The sequence below is a fragment of the Pan paniscus genome, chromosome 9 (genome assembly GCF_029289425.2).
Source record: "Pan paniscus chromosome 9, NHGRI_mPanPan1-v2.0_pri, whole genome shotgun sequence".
NCBI lineage: Eukaryota > Metazoa > Chordata > Mammalia > Primates > Hominidae > Pan > Pan paniscus.
In genome coordinates, this window is record NC_073258.2 from 74,663,501 (window position 1) to 74,681,614 (window position 18,114).

At 40.2% G+C, this 18,114-nt stretch overlaps 1 protein-coding gene across 3 annotated transcripts in view; it reads right to left on the reverse strand.

The window, feature by feature from the left end:
* RAB6A (RAB6A, member RAS oncogene family) overlaps positions 1 to 18,114 on the reverse strand; it is an 85,769-nt gene that overhangs the window by 43,756 nt on the left and 23,899 nt on the right. For all 3 annotated transcript variants that reach the window (XM_008967427.4, XM_003814665.5, XM_014346927.4), the window contains exons 2-3: positions 10,148 to 10,206; positions 278 to 331 (exon numbers count right to left, since the gene is read on the reverse strand). In XM_008967427.4, coding sequence (XP_008965675.1) covers positions 278 to 331; positions 10,148 to 10,206 — 113 coding nt within the window. The remainder of the gene's footprint in view (positions 1 to 277; positions 332 to 10,147; positions 10,207 to 18,114) is intronic.

The window sequence follows — 18,114 nt, forward strand, 5'->3', positions numbered from 1 at the left end:
AATGCCTCAAGGGTGGCATTTAGAAGGTCTTTAGCAGCTTTAATTTCTTCATAAAAATTATCCTTTAATTCTCTGTAAAGCTCTTTGTTTTCATTTTTCCAAATCAAGATGACTGCCAAGTACTACTCACTCGGCAATAAGAGTTTTTCTCAACAACTGTAAACTATCTTTGGTAACTTTGCTAAGTACTTCTTATGGTGACAATCATTGATAACTTTGATCGCAGTTTTCTAACCTGGAATGTTGCAGAAAATTGCACACTGAAAATATTACTCACTGTTCGATCCTCCAAGTACATAGTTTTTGATAAAAAGTCAATGCCAATTGTTGCCTGTAAAACAAAACAAAGAAGTTAACAAATAATAATAGTTTAATGGTGGCCAGCAGTTTAGGATTCAAATAGGATTCATGATTGTGGAAGAAATAATGAATAAACAAATCAATACAACATAGTCAATTAAGGACAATTAAGGACAAACAAAATTTCCAGTGATAATGATTTTCATGTATTCAGCACTTGCTTCATATCAGAGATTGTTTTAAGCCTTTTACATGATCATCTCTAATCTTTATACATTCCTGCCAGGTAGCTTATTCTCATCCCTATTTTTCTCATTTTACAAATAACAAGATAATGGCAACTTTGGTTTAAATATTTGTATTTGAACTTTAGTTTGAGTATCTGATTGTTCTCCACTCAGAATGGTAAGTATCTGCCCCAAGAGCAGTTTTATAAAATATTGTTTATATATTGTCAACTGTCCTAATGCCATAGACAGCCAGAGACTCACAAACATCATAACTTTCCATAAGAGACATGATTTTTCCAATATAAAATAAAAGTCATCAGGTAAGGAAAACAAGTTTTCCTCTGTACCACACAATGATAGCTTCCTTCTGTGGTGAAAACACATGTAAAGTTCTATTGCCTGGCTGCTGTTTTCCCTATCAAGAGAAAATGGTGAAATAATAAGAGAATAGAAAGAAGGCAGACTACAAAAAAGAAAGGAAAAAAAGTATACAAGTTAAAAAATAGTCCAGTATTAATTAGGGGAGATAAATAAAAAGAATGGAAGAAAGACAAACGACTCCAGAAAGAGGATGTTGATATGGGCTCTATTTTAGAAGTTAAACCACCTCATTAATGTTTGTGTGCACATATACTATGTATATATGTGTGTGTACATACATACTTTTTCCCTAAATATCTTTGTGCCATATTCCTTAAAACAGAAACTGAGTCTGTGCATTTTAAAATATGAGTCACTAAGAATTTTAAGTTCCTAAAAAACAATCAAAAACTAGATCAGAAAAGTGGTCCATCAGTTGGGGATTTTATTTCTGTTAGCAGAAAAATAGAATTTTGTGTGTGTCATAGTTGAGTTCTCACGAGATCTGTTGGTTTTATAAAAGGATTTCCCCTCTCTTTGCTCTGTGCTTCTCCTTGTTGCTGCCATGTGAAGGACATGTTTGCTTCCCCTTCTGCCATGATTGTAAGTTTCCTGAGGCCTCCCCAGCCATGCGGAACTGTGAGTCTATTAAACCTCTTTCCTTTATAAATTACCCAGTCTTGGGTTATCTCTTTATTAGCAGCATGAGAACAAACTAATACATGTGTCTCCTTTAATTTCTCCCAGCAGTGTTTTGTATAGTCTTATGCTGTTTGTTAAATTTGTTCCTAAGTATTTTATTCTTTTCTGATGCTTCCGTAAATAAAATTTAAATATATATATATATATATATATATATATATATATATATATATTTTTTGGAGACAGAGTCTCACACTCTTGCCCAAGCTGGTATATAGGGGTGTAATTTTGTCTCAGTGCAGCCTCAACCTCCTGGCTCAAGCAATCCTCTCGAGTAGCTGGGACTACAGGTGCATGCCACCATGCCCCACTAATTTCTGTATTTTTTTATAGAGACAGGGTTTTGCCATGTTGTCCAGGCTAGTCTGGAACCCCTAGGTTCAAGAGATCTTCCCCACTTGGCCTTCCAACGCGCTGGGACTATAGGCATGAGCCACTGCACCCTGCCTAAAGATAATATCTTTATATGAAAAATCAATGCAATGTTGATAAGTCTTTACATGTTTTTACATATATTCAAGAATGAAAGCTACAGTAAATTACATAAATTGATTATCTACTAAGTGCCGATTTATACACATTGCCCCATTTAGTTCTCATTTATTTGTTCATCGATTATTTATTTATTTATTTAGAGACAGAGTCTCGCTCAGTCGCCCAGGCTGGAGTGCAGTGGCGTGATCTCGGCTCACCGCAATTTCTGCCTCCTGGGTTCAAGCAATTCTAGTGCCTCAGCCTCTCAAGTAGCTGGGATTACAGGCATTCACCACCAAGCCCTGCTACTTTTTGTATTTTTAGTAGAGATGGGGTTTCATCATGTTGGACAGGCTGGTCTCGAACTCCTGGCCTCAAGTGATCCCCCCGACCTCGGCCTCCCAAAGTGCCAGGATTAGAGGCATGAGCCAATGTGCCCAGCTTGCTCATCAAATATTTATTAAGCACGTACTTGCAAATACTGTGTAAGGTACTAGAGTGATGAACAAACATGCAGTTAGTCTCTACCCAAATTGGACGGAACACATTTAAAAATAATGTACACCTGTCCACATTCATCAGGAATATTTATTGAACTCTATTCCTTCCAAATACTGGGGGGGAAAAAAAGAAAGATTTATTTTACTTATTTATTTTATTTTATTTATTTATTTTGAGAGACAGAGTCTTGCTCTGCCACCCAGGCTGGAGTGCAGTGCGGTGATCTTGGCTCACTGCAACCTCCACCTCCTAGGTTCAAGCAATTGTCCTGCCTCAGCTTCCCAAGTAGCTGAGACTACAGGTGTGCACCACCACACTCAGTTAATTTTTGTATTTTTTAGTTTCACTATATGTTGCTTTCACTATATGTTGGCCAGGCTGGTCTCGAACTCCTGACCTCAAGTGATCTGCCCACCTCGGCCTCCCAAAGTGCTGGGATTACAGCCATGAGCCACTGCGCCTGGCCGAAAGAAATACTTATTGATTGCCTACTGGGCACCATCATTAGGAGCTGAGAATCCTGTGGTAAAAGAATAAAAAGCAGACAAGAATCTATGCCCTTGCAGAGGTTACAGTCTGCTAAGACAGACAAACAATAAGCTAATTAAGTAAAATAGTATGTTAGAGAGTAGTATAAGAGAAAAAAACCAGGAAAAGGACAATAAAAGATATTATGGTACGGTGTCAATATTTTTAGATAGGATACTCAATAAAGGCTAAGAAAATGACTCTCACCACTCCTACCCACATATCTATATACTGTAAACCAGTACCTTGCATTTCAATATATAAGATTTTTTTTAGTTACATAAATAAAACACCACAAACTTTATGTATGTCAATTCCTGTACAGCAAATATTTCTAATAGGTTTTTAAAGAAAAAATTGAACTATTTCTCAAATTCCATATAAACGCTTATGCATTTCTCATTCACTTTGACTTAACATGGGATTACTGCATATAGGCTGCAGAAAGTTCACACTCAAGAACAGCTATGTAAAGCATGTAAAACAACAGCAATTCAAAAGGTGACTCCAAAAGCAAAGAAAAAGATATCCCACTGAACACCTCATTTTCTCTTCCATGACAAAAACATTCACTTGAGAATATATTAGTTAGAACATCAAAGTACATTTGTTGATATACATAGGCAACATCACAAAGCTGACTAAAAGTAAATTTTATAGTATATAAGTCAAGAACAGTACTCTCTTCCTTCTCTGAAAATAGCAAATTGTGACTTACAAATTATGCAGCTAGGTAGTACTATAAAGGCCACAATCATTATCATGCTAAGATCATGTTTTCCTAAATGCGTTTTTTTTTTTTTTTTTTTTTTGAGACAGAGTCTCGCTCTGTCACCCAGGCTGGAGTGCAGTGGCTCAATCTCAGCTCACCGCAACCTCCGTCTCCCGGGGTTCACGCCATTCTCCTGCCTCGGCCTCCCGAATAGCTGGGACTACAGGCGCCTGCCACCAGGCCCGGCTAATTTTTTGTATTTTTAGTAGAGACGGGGTTTCACCGTGTTAGCCAACATGGTGTCAATCTCCAGACCTTGTGATCCGCCCGCCTTGGCCTCCCGAAGTGCTGGGATTACAGGCGTGAGCCACTGCGCCTGGCCTCCTAAATGTATTTCTTTACAGCACTTTTGACTAAATTAATAAATTATTTGATTAACTGTTAAATGTCCAACTTCTCCCCACTAGAAGTTCCATGACAGTAAGGTTGGTTGGTTTGTTCACTGCAGTATGCTATATACCCAGGATGCAGAATAGTGCCTGATACATAACAAAAACTCCAGGAAATAAAGAATAATGAAGATGTTGAGAAATGACAAATGCCAGAGAAGATAAGATTTAGCACAGTTAGGGATTGGCTTTTGATAGGAGGAGGGCATTTACTGCAGTATACTGGAATGAAAGAGGATTAGTACAAATACTGTTACATGTACTCAGATGATGTGGTAAGAAAAATAAATAAGGGCATTCCTGCCTTATACTTTCCATTTCTCTAAGAAGCAAGGTCTTCAAAGTAAGGGTCAAAGAAGAGTGGTAAAAGTGGTAAAGTTAGGTTTTGAGGAGTACAGAGTTAGTATGAAATAGTTACTCCAAAGAGTGCTTGGTAAACTGATAACCTAGTTGACACTAGCAACATTAATGTATTCAAGAACCAATGAGGAGAAATGAGATGACTGGGTTCATAACACGAATTTTGCCAAGCATATGTGATTGAACCAAAGAGAAGTGTATTAGTCTGTTTTGGCGCTGCCGATAAAGACATGCCTGAGACTGGGTAATTTATAAAGAAAAGGAGGTTTAATGGACTTGCAGTTCCACATGGCTGGGGAGGCCTCACAATCATAGTGGAAGGTAAAAGGTACTTCTTACATGGAGGCAACAACAGAGAATGAGAGGCAAGCGAAAAGGGTTTCCCTTTACGAAACCATCAGATCTCATAAGACTTATTCATTACCACGAGAACAGTATGTGGGAAACCACCCCCAATGATTCAATTATCTTCCACTGGATCTCTCCCACAACATGTGGGAATTGTGGGAGTTACAATTCAAGATGAGATTTGGGTGGGGACATAGCCAAACCATATCAAGAGGCTAGAAAGTTAAAGAATTTCCCATGGAGTCTAAGCTAAAAAAGGAGAAAGGTAAGACAGAAGACACAGGACCAGATGTTTAAAAACAACATGGAAGGGCCAGGCGCGGTGGCTCATGCCAATAATCCCAGCACTTTAGGAGGCCAAGGCAGCCGGATTGCTTGAGCTCAGGCGTTTGTCATCAGTCTGGGCAACATGGCAAGAACCTGTCTCTATTAAAAACACAAAAAAGGCCGGGCATGGTGGCTCACATCTGTAATCCCAGCACTTTGGAAGGCAGAGGTGGGCAGATCACAAGGTCAGGAGTTTGAGACCAGCCTGGCCAATATGGTGAAACCCCGTCTCTACTGAAAATACAAAAATTAGCCAGGTGTGGTGGTGAGCATGTGTAGTCCCAGCTATTCGGGAGGCTGAGGCAGGAGAATCGCTTGAACCCAGGAGGCAGAGGTTGTAGTAAGCCAAGATTGAGCCACTGCACTGTAGCCTGGGCGACAGAGCAAGACTCCGTCTCAAAAAAAAAAAAAAAAGCCCAGGCACAGTGGCTCACGCCTGTAATCCCAGCACTTTGAGAGGCAGAGGCGGGTGGATCACAAGGTCAGGAGATCGAGACCATCCTGGCTAGCACAGTGAAACCCTGTCTCTACTAAAAATACAAAAAATTAGCCAGGCGTGGTGGCAGGTGCCTGCAGTCCCATCTACGTGGGAGGCTGAGGCAGGAGAATGGCGTGAACCTGGGAAGTGGAGCTTGCAGTGAGCCGAGATTGTGCCACTGCACTCCAGCCTGGGTGACAGAGTGACTCTGTCTCAAAAAAAAAAAAAAAAAAAAAAAAGGGCATAGTGGTGCACACCTGTAGTTCCAGCTACTCAGGAGGCTGAGGTGGGAGAATCACTTGAGCCTGGGGGGATGGAGGCTGCAGTGAGTCAAGATCACACCACTGCACTCCAGCCTGGGTGACAGAGTGAAACCCTGTCTTAAAAAAAAAAAAAATTAGAAGAAAAATTATTTTTAAAAAATGAAAAAATAAAATAAAAATAACATGGAGGAATTAATGGGTTGAAGGTTTTGATGTGAACCACCGGAGTAGAAACTATTATAGTAAAAGTACCTGAATAAAAAAATTGGAAGGATACAAGACTGTGGTCTGAGAAGAGAATACATGATTTTCAGAGAAGGTCTGAGATTATGGAAACGAAAAGTACAGGAGGCTAGTCTGATTGTCTATGTGAACATTACAGTTGTCTAAAATGCTGACATGTTATAATGAAGAGGACTACTATGAAAAGAAGTGCTAAAGTATTCAAAGAAAGAAAACAATCAATGTTGTTCTCAATGGTAAATGGTAATAATCACAAAAGAATAGAGCTTTTGGCCAGGCATGCTGGCTCAATCCTGTAATCCCAGCACTTTGAGAGGCTGAGGCAGGAGGATCTCTTGAGACTGAGTTCAAGACTTAGGCAAGATGGCAAAAACCCATCTGTACAAAAAAAATTTTTTTTAATTAGCTGGGAGTGGTGGCGTGTACCTATAGTCCCAGCTACTTAGGAGGCTGAGGCAGGAGAATCCCGTTAGCTCAAGAATTCAAAGTGGCAATGAGCTATGATCACGCCACTGCACTCCAGCCTGGGCGACAAAGCAATACTCTATCTCTTGGAAAAAAAAAAAAAAGAACTTTTTTTTTTCCCAAAAAAGAATGGAGTCACCATCCATAGGGATTATGATTCTCACTTTACAGATGTGAAAATATGGATTCTGAAAAATTTAATAATTGATCCAAACCCATCCAACTACTAAATGGTAGAACTAAGACATAAATAAAGGTGCTTCCAACTCTAAGGCTCATTACATAGCTTTCCTAAAAAAGAAATGCCCATGTTTTTGTTTTTCAGGAAGATTCAATTCAGAAGCCATATTCCTGAAATAAATACTTCAAATGTGGAAAAATACATACTAAGAGGATTCAGATTTTAAGATTACCCTAAAAAGGTTTCTGAAAAATAAAAATGGTTTAATAATCAAGACAGCAGCAGTTAATGAGTGACAGCCTTAATCAGATTAACATTTGCTATATTACAAAGACAAAGCAATTGAAACCAAGTTTTTTTCTTTAATCTATAGAATGACAAATGAAATCAAGTTTTTATGCTAACTACTATACATATAAAATGGATAAGTAGATTAAGAGTAACTTGTTTTCTTTTTTTAACTTAAAATTTTTTTAATTCATTTAACAAGGCAGTTTAAATCTATGCTCCCCAATTGTTTCACAAAAACATTTCATAACTGAAAAGTAGCGGTAATAAAAAAAAATTTTTAAGAGTTAACATGGTAAAGATTTACAATGTGCTTAGTGTCTCAAAGTACTTGCTCTTAAGATTACTATTTATTCCTTTTAGTTTGTTCTTTGATTTTTTGTACTGAAACTGTGTAGGTTGTGAGGGCAGACATCCTTACTTGTTCCTGATCTTAGAAAGCGTTCAGCCTTTCACATTAAGTATATAAGATGTGGCATTTTTATGGATGCTCATTACCATTTTGAAGTTTCCTTCTATTCCTAGTTTGTTGTTGTACGTTTTTATCATGAAAGGCTGCTGGATTTTGTCAAATGCTTTTTATGTGTACATTGAAATGATCATGTGATTTTGTCCTTTATTTTATTCAAATAATGTATTATGTTTATTGCTTTTTGTATATTCCGCTTGTTAAATGACACATAGGCCAGGTGTGGTGGCTCATGCCTGTAATCCCAGCACTTTGGGAAGCCGAGGTGAAAGGGTTGCTTGGGCCCAGGAGTTCAATATCAGCCTGGGCAACATAGCAAGTCTTTGTTTAAATAATAATAATAATAATAATAAATGAAATAAAAATAATAGTGTATATCTTTTTTAACATGTTGCTGGATTCAGTTTGGTAGTATTTTGTTGACAATTTTTGTGTCTATATTCATAGGGGATATTGGTCTGTAGTTTAATTTTGATATCTCCATCTGGGTTGAATATTAGAGTAACTGACCTCACAGAATGAGGTGGGTCCTCTTCTATTTTTCAGAAGAGTTTTACAAAGTATTGGTGTTGTTCTCTAAATGTTTCATAGAATTGACCAATGAAATTATCTGATGCTGGGATTTTCTATGTGGGCAGTTTTTTTTATTACTAATTCTCTCTACTTATTAGAGATATATTCCGATTTTCTATTTCTTCTTGAGATAGTTTTAGTAGATTGTGTCTTTCTTGGAATTTGTCCATTTTACCTGTCATCTAATTAGTTAGCATTTAATTGTTCACACCATTCCATTATAACCCTTTTGATTTTATTTTATTTTTGAGATGGAGTCTCACTCTGTCACCCAGGCTGGAGTGCAGTGGTATGATCTCAGCTCATTGCAACCTCCGCCTCCTGGGTTCAAGGGATTCTCCTGGCTCAGCCACCCAAGTAGCTGGGATTACAGGCGCCCACCATTATGCCTGGCTAATTTTTGTATTCTTAGTAGAGATGGAGTTTTGCCATATTGGCCAAGCTGGTCTTGTACTCCTGACCTCAGGTGATCCACCCACCTCAGCCTCCCAAAGTGCTGGGATTACAGGCATGAGCCACTGCGCCCAGTCAACCCTTTTTATTTCTGTATGGTTGGTGGTAATGTTCCCTCTTTTCTGATTTCAAAACTTGAGTCTTCTTTTTTTTCTTGGTCAGTCTAGCTAAAGTTAGTCAATTTTTTTATCTTTTCAAAGAACCGCTTTTGGTTTCATTGATTTCCTCCATTGTTTTTCTGTTCTCTCTTTCATATATTTCTGCTTTAACCTTTATTAACTTCTGTATTAAGCATGTCTTTTTACTTTCTATAGTTTTGATGTTTTGACATCAGGGTCCTTGCTGACACTGGAGGGACTGCCCCTGCCAGGATTAGCTTTTTCCTTAGAGATAGTAAACTCACCTTTGAGTACTCCTTTCATAGGCAAACCAACCAATCCAAAGCCAATACCCCAGCACCTCCTCTATGACACTGAGGGCCAATACTACACTGCCCTAATCACCTGGGCCAGGTACTAGACAACCAGGAACAGCCCCTCAACCCCAGAACCCCTGAAATTATCCGAACTAGCTAATCCTAAACCTGCTTACCCTGTCTTATGTGCCTCTTCCCTGAAAACCACAATCAAGGCTTTTGTCGCCATTTCCCCAGCCACCTGCCTTTTAACTGACCCAGTGCTTCCCCATGTGGCCCCCTCTGGCATGGCATGCCCTCTTCTCTTGGGATCTGTGAGTATAACAAACTGTCTTTTCAATGGCAATCATCTCCTGATCTATTGGCCTCACCATACAGGAATAATGATAAAACCTAAATTTTAAAATAGCTTCTTCCTTCTGTCGGCTTTGGGTTTAGTTTTCTTCCAGTTTCTTAAAGTAGAATGTTAGGCTATTTATTTAGTATCTCTTTTCTTTTTTGTATAGCACTGCTTTAGTTGTATACCATAAGTTTTGGTATGCTGTGTTTTCTTTTTTATTAATCTCAAAGCATTTTCTAATTTCTCTTGTGATTTCATCTTTGACATTAATTATTTAGGAGTGTATTATTTAATTTTCACATATTTGTGAATGTGCCAAATATCCTTCTGTTAATGATTTCTAATTTCATTATTCATTTATTCTTAATTTCAAGTGTAGATAAAAAATGTCACAGAATCCTAGGCTTGGACAAAATCCATAGAGAATATCCACCATTACTTCTAATGCCATCCTAGATGATATTGGAGATATATTTCAACAGACTTTGGAAGAGACAAAAGAAATCAAACGATAAAGTTTATCCTAGGACTGGACAAAATCATTTACGCATTGTATTTATACAGCATTTTACAGATTACAGAAAGTACTTTTACATCCACAACTGCATGTAAATAATTTTTAAAAAATATCTTGAATATTACTTGTAACACAAAATAGACAACAAATAAATTGGCAAAAACAAAATACCTGATAGGTGTTGTCAAAACTGTCATACATGAATCTGGTGATCAAAGATGTCTTTCCAACTGAAATGAAACGAAAAAAAGATTTGCTCAGTGAACACATTACATTGGGTTCTCAGAAAATTTTTCTACAGAGAACTGCAATTAAAGTCAATGGGAAATACCTGCAATGGTTCTACTAAGAATAATTAAAACCCATATAGCCCCAAGATTGTCAAAATGACTTTCTCCAAACACAGACAACCATCTCCCAATTTAAAAGCACAGGTAAACAGTCTATAGTTAAAAGTTGAAAACATTCTGTTATTATATACTGACATTCCTAATTCACAAAAGGCCAAGTAAGTGTTTACTTGGCCCTAACAAAAAGAATTAATGGAGGCTTAGGTCCACTTCATCTAGCAAATCAAAGTATAATCCCTGGGAGTAGAAAGGCAAAAGATAGTCTTAGAAGGGGTATGAGGGCTACAAGAACTACACTGTTTTAAGAGTGAGAAAAACTGGCCAGGTGCAGTGGTTCACGCCTGTAATCCCAGCACCTTGGGAGGCCAACGTGGGTGGATCACGAGGTCAAGAGATCGAGACCATCCTGGCCAACATGGTGAAATCCTGTCTCTACTAAAAATACAAAACTTAGCTGGGCAGGGTGGTTGCACGCCTGTAGTCCCAGCTACTCGGAAGGCTGAGGCAGGAGAATAACTTGAACCTAGGAGATGGAGGTTGCAGTGAGCCGAGATCACGCCACTGTACTCCAGCCTGGCAACAGAGACTCCGTCTCAAAAAAAAAAAAAAAACCAGATAGAACCCTCTACTTCTCTGGCAAAGAATTACCAAAGATCCATAACTTCATTTTGTATTGTGAGATAGATAGATAGATTATATATATATACATATATATATATACACACACACACACACACACACACACATATTTTCTTTTTTTTTTAGACAGAGTCTCACTCTGTTGCCAGGCTGGAGTACAGCAGCAAGATCTCGGCTCACTGCAACCTCCGCCTCCCGGGTTCAACCAATTCTCCTGCCTCAGCCTCCCAAATAGCTGGGACTACAGGTGCACGCCACCATGCCGAGCTAATTTTTTTTATTTTTAGTAGAGACGGGGTTTCACCATGGCCAGGATGGTCTTGATCTCTTGACCCTGTGATTCGCCTGCCTCGGCCTCCCAAAGTGCTGAGATTATAGGCGTGCACCACTGTGTCTGGCCTGTATTGATATTTTTAGGTTAATCCATATGAAAGTGTCATGAGGTCAAAAGTAGTGGAATGCTGGCAATTTCTTTACCAATAAGCACATTCTCCAAGGGCAAAAACCGTATCTGATTATTTTTCTATTTTGCCAGTGGCTTGACACAGACTCAACATACAAAATGAATGCAAAAAAAACTTATCAATTAGAAAGGAACTGGGTACAATCAACATCTCTAATACTCCCCAAAATGTACTTTTTGGGAGGATAAGAACCATACCTAAAAGGCTGGGTGCGGTGGCTCATGCCTGTAATCCCAGCACTTTGGGAGGCCGAGGCGGGCGGATCATGAGGTCAGGAGATTGAGACCATCCTGGCTAACATGGTGAAACTCTGTCTCTACTAAAAATATAAAAATTAGCCGGGCACAGTAGCAGACACCTATAGTCCCAGCTACTCGGGAGGCTGAGGCAGGAGAATGGCATGAACCTGGGAGGTGGAGCTTGCAGTGAGCTGAGATCACACCACTGCACTCAAGCCCGGGTGACAGGGCGAGACTCCGTCTCAAAAGAAAAAAAAAAAAAAGAACCATACCTAGTCATTCATTATTGTGAATTAAGTAACTTGATTTCAAACCAATTTTTAGAGACCAGATCTGGCCTCTATATCTCGCTCTTATATGCCATATGAAAAGCTGAGGAAAAGATTAGGCGAAACAGCAAAGAGGCCCACAAAATTACCTACTCCAAAATATCTTATTTAGAAGAGCCCTAAAATAGGCTGAAGAGAAGAGCTATAACTAGCTTCCCTAGACGCTAGGCAAAAGCAAACTCACGTTTGGGAAGAAGCCACTTTTTTTTTTCCTTTGAGACAGAGTCTCACTCTGTTGTTACCAAGGCTGGAGTGCAATAGTGCAATCATGGCTCACTGCAGCCTCTGCTTCCCAGGCTCAAACACTCCTCCCACCTCAGCCTAGCAAGTAGCTGGGACCACAGACATACGCCACCATGCCCGGCTAATTTTTTATATTTTGGTGGAGACAGAGTTTCACCACGTTGCCCAGGCTCATCTCCAACCGCTGAGCTCCAGCGATCCACCTGCCTTCACCTTCCAAAGTGTGGGGATTATGAGCATGAGCTACCACGCCCGGCCTGAAATATTCTTTACCCTAGGCTCCTGGGGTTCTAGGTGGCCAAGGGCATTGTCCAATATCAAAATAACTTTAAAATGAATTCAAAAACAAAGCATCAATGGAACCACTCCAGAAAAAGAGTTCTTGTCCAGACCTTCCTGCCGTACAATAAAAGATTGGCAGCTGGTGTTTATCTTTTCCCTTCAAGGCTTGGGGAGGAGGTTAGCAGCTTTATAGATAAGGGCAGTCCTGATCATAAACTCAACTGCATTCGCACAAAAGAGTAGAATTAGCCTAGCCCTTCTTGCCTTAAATGCTGGTGCTTGTTTCTCTTCCTTACCAATAAATGTCCTTTGTGGCATTTTTCCCCCAGAACAGGGTATATTTGTCTGCATTAAAGATCTGTTCAGGCTGGGCATGGTGGCTCACACTTGTAATCTCAGCACTTAGGGAGACCGAGACGGGTGGATCACTTGAGGTCAGGAGTTCGAGACTAGCCTGACCAACATGGTGAAACCCCGTCTCCATTAAAAATACAAAAATCAGGCCAGGCGCAGTGGCTCACACCTGTAATCCCAGCACTTTGGGAGGCTGAGGCAGGCGGATCATGAGGTCAGGAGATTGGGACCATCCTGGCTAACATGGTGAAACTCCGTCTCTACTAAAAATACAAAAAATTAGCCAGGCGTGGTGGCGGGCACCTGTAGTCCCGGCTACTTGGGACGCTGAGGCAGGAGAATGGCGTGAACCCAGGAGGCAGAGCTTGCAGTGAGTAGAGACTGCGCCACCGCACTCCAGACTGGGTGACAGAGCGAGACTCTGTCTCAAAAAATATAGAGATTGCAGTGAGCTGAGAGTGCACCACTGTACTCCAGTGTGGGCGACACAGTGAGACTCTGTCTCAAAGCAAACAAACAAACAAACAGATCTGTTCAGGCAGCTATCCTTTCTCCTCAATGATTTTCTTTTTTTCCCCCCGAGACGATGTCTTGCTCTGTCACCCAGGCTGGAGTGCAGTGACGCGATCTCGGCTCACTGCAACCTCCACCTCCTGGGTTCAAGCAATTCTCCTGTCTCAGCCTCCTGAGTATCTGAGATTACAGGCGTGCGCCACCACGCCTGGCTAATTTTTTTACTTTTAGTAGAGACAGGGTTTCACCATGTTGGCCAGGCTGGTCTCAAACTCCTGACCTCATGATCCGCCTGCCTTGGCCTCCCATAGTGCTGGGATTACAAGCATGAGCGTCCACATCTGGCCTCAATTATTTTCTTCATGGCATCTGGAAACTTGCCTTGGTTGGCAGAAGCTGCTTCTGCTGTTACATTGATTTTTTTGTTGTTGTTGTTTTAAGCCAAGTCTTTCAAAAATCATCAAGCCATCCCTTGCTGGAATTAATTCTCCAGCTTCAGACCCTTCGCCTTCCTTTTAAGTTGTCATATACTGATTTCACTTTTTCTCAAATCATATTACAGTCTATATTCTTATAGCAATTCTGCACCCATATAAAAGCTGTATTTTAGGCCAGGCATGGTGGCTCACGGCTGTAATCCCAACATTTTGGGAGGCTAAGGTGGGCAGATCACCTGAGGTCAGGAGTTTGAGATCAGCCTGGCCAACATGGCAAAACCTCATTTCTGCTAAAAATACAAGAATTAGCCGGGTGTGGTGATGCGTGCCTGTAATCCCAGCTACGCAGGAGACTGAGGCAGGAGAATCGCTTGAACCCAGGAGGTGGAGGTTACAGTGAGCCGAGATCATGCCACTGCACTCCAGCCTGGGCGATAGGGTGAGACACCATCTCAAAAAAATAAATAAATAAATAAATAAAGAGAATGAACAAATTGTGGCATAGTCATAAAATGAAATATTACAATGGCAAAATATCCTAACATGTAAAACTGTATGAACAAATTTCAGACACTACATAGAGTGAAAGAGGCCAGATACAAAAGAATATATACTCTGTAATTCTATTTATATGAAGTTCAAAACTGGTAGAATTAATGCTGATAGAAGTCAAGAAAAGTTGTAAGGGGTTTCTAACTGAGAAAGGGAGCCAACAAATCTTCTAAGTGCTGGTATTAATCATTACAAAGGTGAATAAAAAAGTAAAATTTCCAACAAGCCATATATTTAAGATTTGTCTACTTTGTGCCCTTTACTGGATGTTATACTTTAAAATAAAATCTTTTTCTCAAAGAGTAAAACACTTTACTATATATGTATCATTCCCAATAAAAAGTGTATATATGTATGTGGCTATCAAGAACCCCTGATATACTGTGACAACAAGGGCACTTCACCTTGTGAAGTGAAAAAAAACTCCAGTTTAATAGCGGAGAAAAATTTACCCAGTTTATCAAGTTTTTGTTTGTTTTTGAGACAGAGTCTCACTCTGTCGCCCAGGCTGGAGTGCAGTGACACGATATCAGCTCACTGCAACCTTCACCTCCTGGGGTCAAGCGATTCTCCCGCCTCAGCCTCCTGGGTAGCTGAGATTACAGGCGCCCGCCACCATGCCCAGCTAGTTTTTGTATTTTTAGTAGAGACAGAGTTTCACTATGTTGGCCAGGCTGGTCTCAAACTTCTGACCTCAGGTGATATACCTGCCTCAGCCCCCCAAAGAGCTGGGATTACAGGCTTCAGCCACCACACCTGGCCAGTTTATCCAGTTTAATAGTGAGAAAAAAAAATGACAAACCCAAATTGGAGATAAATCTACAGCAGCAGTCACCAATCTTTTTGGCACCAGGGACCAGTTTCATGGAAGACAGTTTTTCTGTGGGAGCTGGGGAGGAGGAACGGTGGATGGTTTCAGGATGAAACTGTTCTACCTCAGATCATCAGGCATTAGATTCTCATAAGGAGCATGCAACCTAGATCCCTCACATGCACAGTTCACTATAGGGTTCTCGCTCCTATGAGAATCTAATGCCAGCACTGATCTGACAGGAGGTGGAGCTCAGGCCCACTGCTTACCTCCTGCCGTGAGGCCTGGTTCCTAATGGGAGTAATCTAAAATCTAGGAGAAAAAAAACTAAAGGAGAGTGTCTCTCAGTAAAAGTAGGTAGGAACAAGACAACTACAAGTTGAGTATCTCTTAACCAAAATGCTCAGAACCATAAATATTTCAGATTTTAGAAAATTTGCATTATACTTGAGCATCCTTAATCCAAAAGCCTGAAATGAGAAATGCTCCAATGAGCATTTCCTTTGAAAGTCATGTCTAAATATAAAATTTTGATGCATGTATTTGTAAATCATCTCTTAAAAACTACATTTGCATTCACTATGCTGCCTCAATGCAATCTCCAGAAACAAAATAGAAATTCTAGCACAATTTCAACATTTATAATAACATTCCTAAAATCACACCATCTGCACCATGCTAATTACACACTCTTGCAATTCTGTGAAGGCCAGACACAACAATGATCTCAGTAGGATTCACATTCCATTTGACTGTATTAACAACCACTGGCAAACAACTTGGGTATAAATTCTAATTCAAATGATAGGGCTAAATCTTTGAAACTTTTGTAGCCCAGGGCAAATATAATAGAAAAATGATCCTACTCACTTATATTTCTTCCTTTTAATGAGAACATACTAAATGCCAGGGACTGAAAAATGCTGGGGATATAAAAACAATCATAACATAGTACTTGCTAAGGTTAAGTCAGAGAGACAAAAAGTTACTGCAGAGTGATAAAAAGTACAAGAGCATGTTATGAATGGGGGCAGTCTTCTATTATAAGGCTAGAAGGTAAAGAAAAACTTTCCAGAGAAAAATGACTTTAAACGTGAGGTCTGAAGGAGACTTTAGCTAGAAGAAAAAGAAGGTATCTCAGGCCTTTAACAAGGACCATGAGTATTAGAGAGCTAACTTAGGAAGCTTTATTTATTTTTCCAATCTTATTTGGAAAGAAATAAATTTAAATATGTAACTCTACTTTTATACGAGATTACCTAAATTCTTTAACAATAAATCAGACAAGTAAATCTGTAATAACCCATATGCAGGACATAATCTTGAAGTTACAGGCCCTCTAACAGGATTTTGCTGCTAATATCAAACCTATCCCAACCCCAAAAGTCTATTTGAGAGAATAAGCAATATTTGAGGAGGCAGTTTCTGGAATCCTAACCTTGCCTTAAAAAAAAAAAAAAAAAAAGAGAGAGAGAGAGACAGAGATAAATCACATACCATACAATTCACCTACTTTTTTTTTTTTTGGAAACAGAGTGCAGTGGCATGATCGTGGCTCACCAAGGCCTCAACCTCCTGGGTTGAAATAATCCTCTGACCTTAGCCTCCAGAGTAGCAGACGATACAGGTGGAAAGTGCTGGGATTACAGATATGAGAAATTCACCCTTTTAAGGCCAGGTGCGATGGCTCATGGCTGTAATCTCAGCACTTTGGGAGGCCAAGGCGGGCAGATGACTTGAGGTCAGGAGTTTGAGATCAGCCTGGCCAACATGGTGAAACCCCATCTCTACTAAAAATACAAAAATCAGCCGGGTGTGGTGGCAGAGACCCATCATCTCAGCTACTTGGGAGGCTGGGGCAGGGAAATCACTTGAACCCGGGAGGCGGAGGTTGCAGTGAGCCGAGATTGTGCCACTGCACTCCAGCCTGGGCAACAGAGAAAGACTCTGTCTCCAAAAAAAAAGAAAAAGAAATTCACCAGTAAAGTAATTCTAGATGAAGGTATCTCCTAATTGAAAACAAGTACAGTTGGCCAGGCGCGGTGTGGCTCACGCCTGTAATCCCAGCACTCTGGGAGGCCAAGGTGGGTAGATCACCTGAGGTCAGGAGTTTGATACCAGCCTGGCCAGCATGGTGAAATTCTGTCTGTACTAAAAATGCAAAAATTAGCCAGGCATTGTGGCTCATGCCTGTAATCCCAGCTACTCCGGAGACTGAGGCAGGAGAATCACTTAATCCTGGGAGGCAAAGGTTACAATGAGCCAAGACTGTGCCACTGCACTCCAGCCTGTGCAACACAGTGAGACTTCATCTCCAGAAAGAAAAAAAAAAGAAAAAAAAACAAAAAAAACTAGCCAGGCGTGGTGGTACATACTGTTGTCCCAGACACTTGAGAGGCTAAGGTGGGAGGATTGCTTGAGCCCAGGAGGTCAAAGCTACAATGAACCGTGATCATGCCACTGCAGTCCAGCCTGGGTGACACAGCGAGACACTGTCTCAAAAAAAAAAAAAAAAAAAGAAGAAAGAAAGAAAACAAGTGCTGGGACACAAAGCAAGTCTCAACAAATTTCAAATGTTTGAAATCATATAGAACGTATTATCTGCCCTCAGTGAAACTGAACAAGAAATTTATAACTAAAAGATATTCAGAAAATGTTGAAATGTTTGGAAATAACGTAATGTACTTCTAACCCAGAGGTTCAAGAAGAACTCACAATGGAAATTTAGGCTTGGTGCGTTTGCTCGTGTATGTAATCCCACCACTTTGGGAGGCTGAGGAGGATCGAGTGAATACAGGAGTTCGAGATCAGCCTGGGCAAATAAGCGAGACCCTATCTCTACAAAAAATTTAAAATTTACTAGAGTGTGGTGGCATGCACCTGTAGTCCCCTACTTGGCAGGCCGAAGCAGAAGGATTGCTTGAA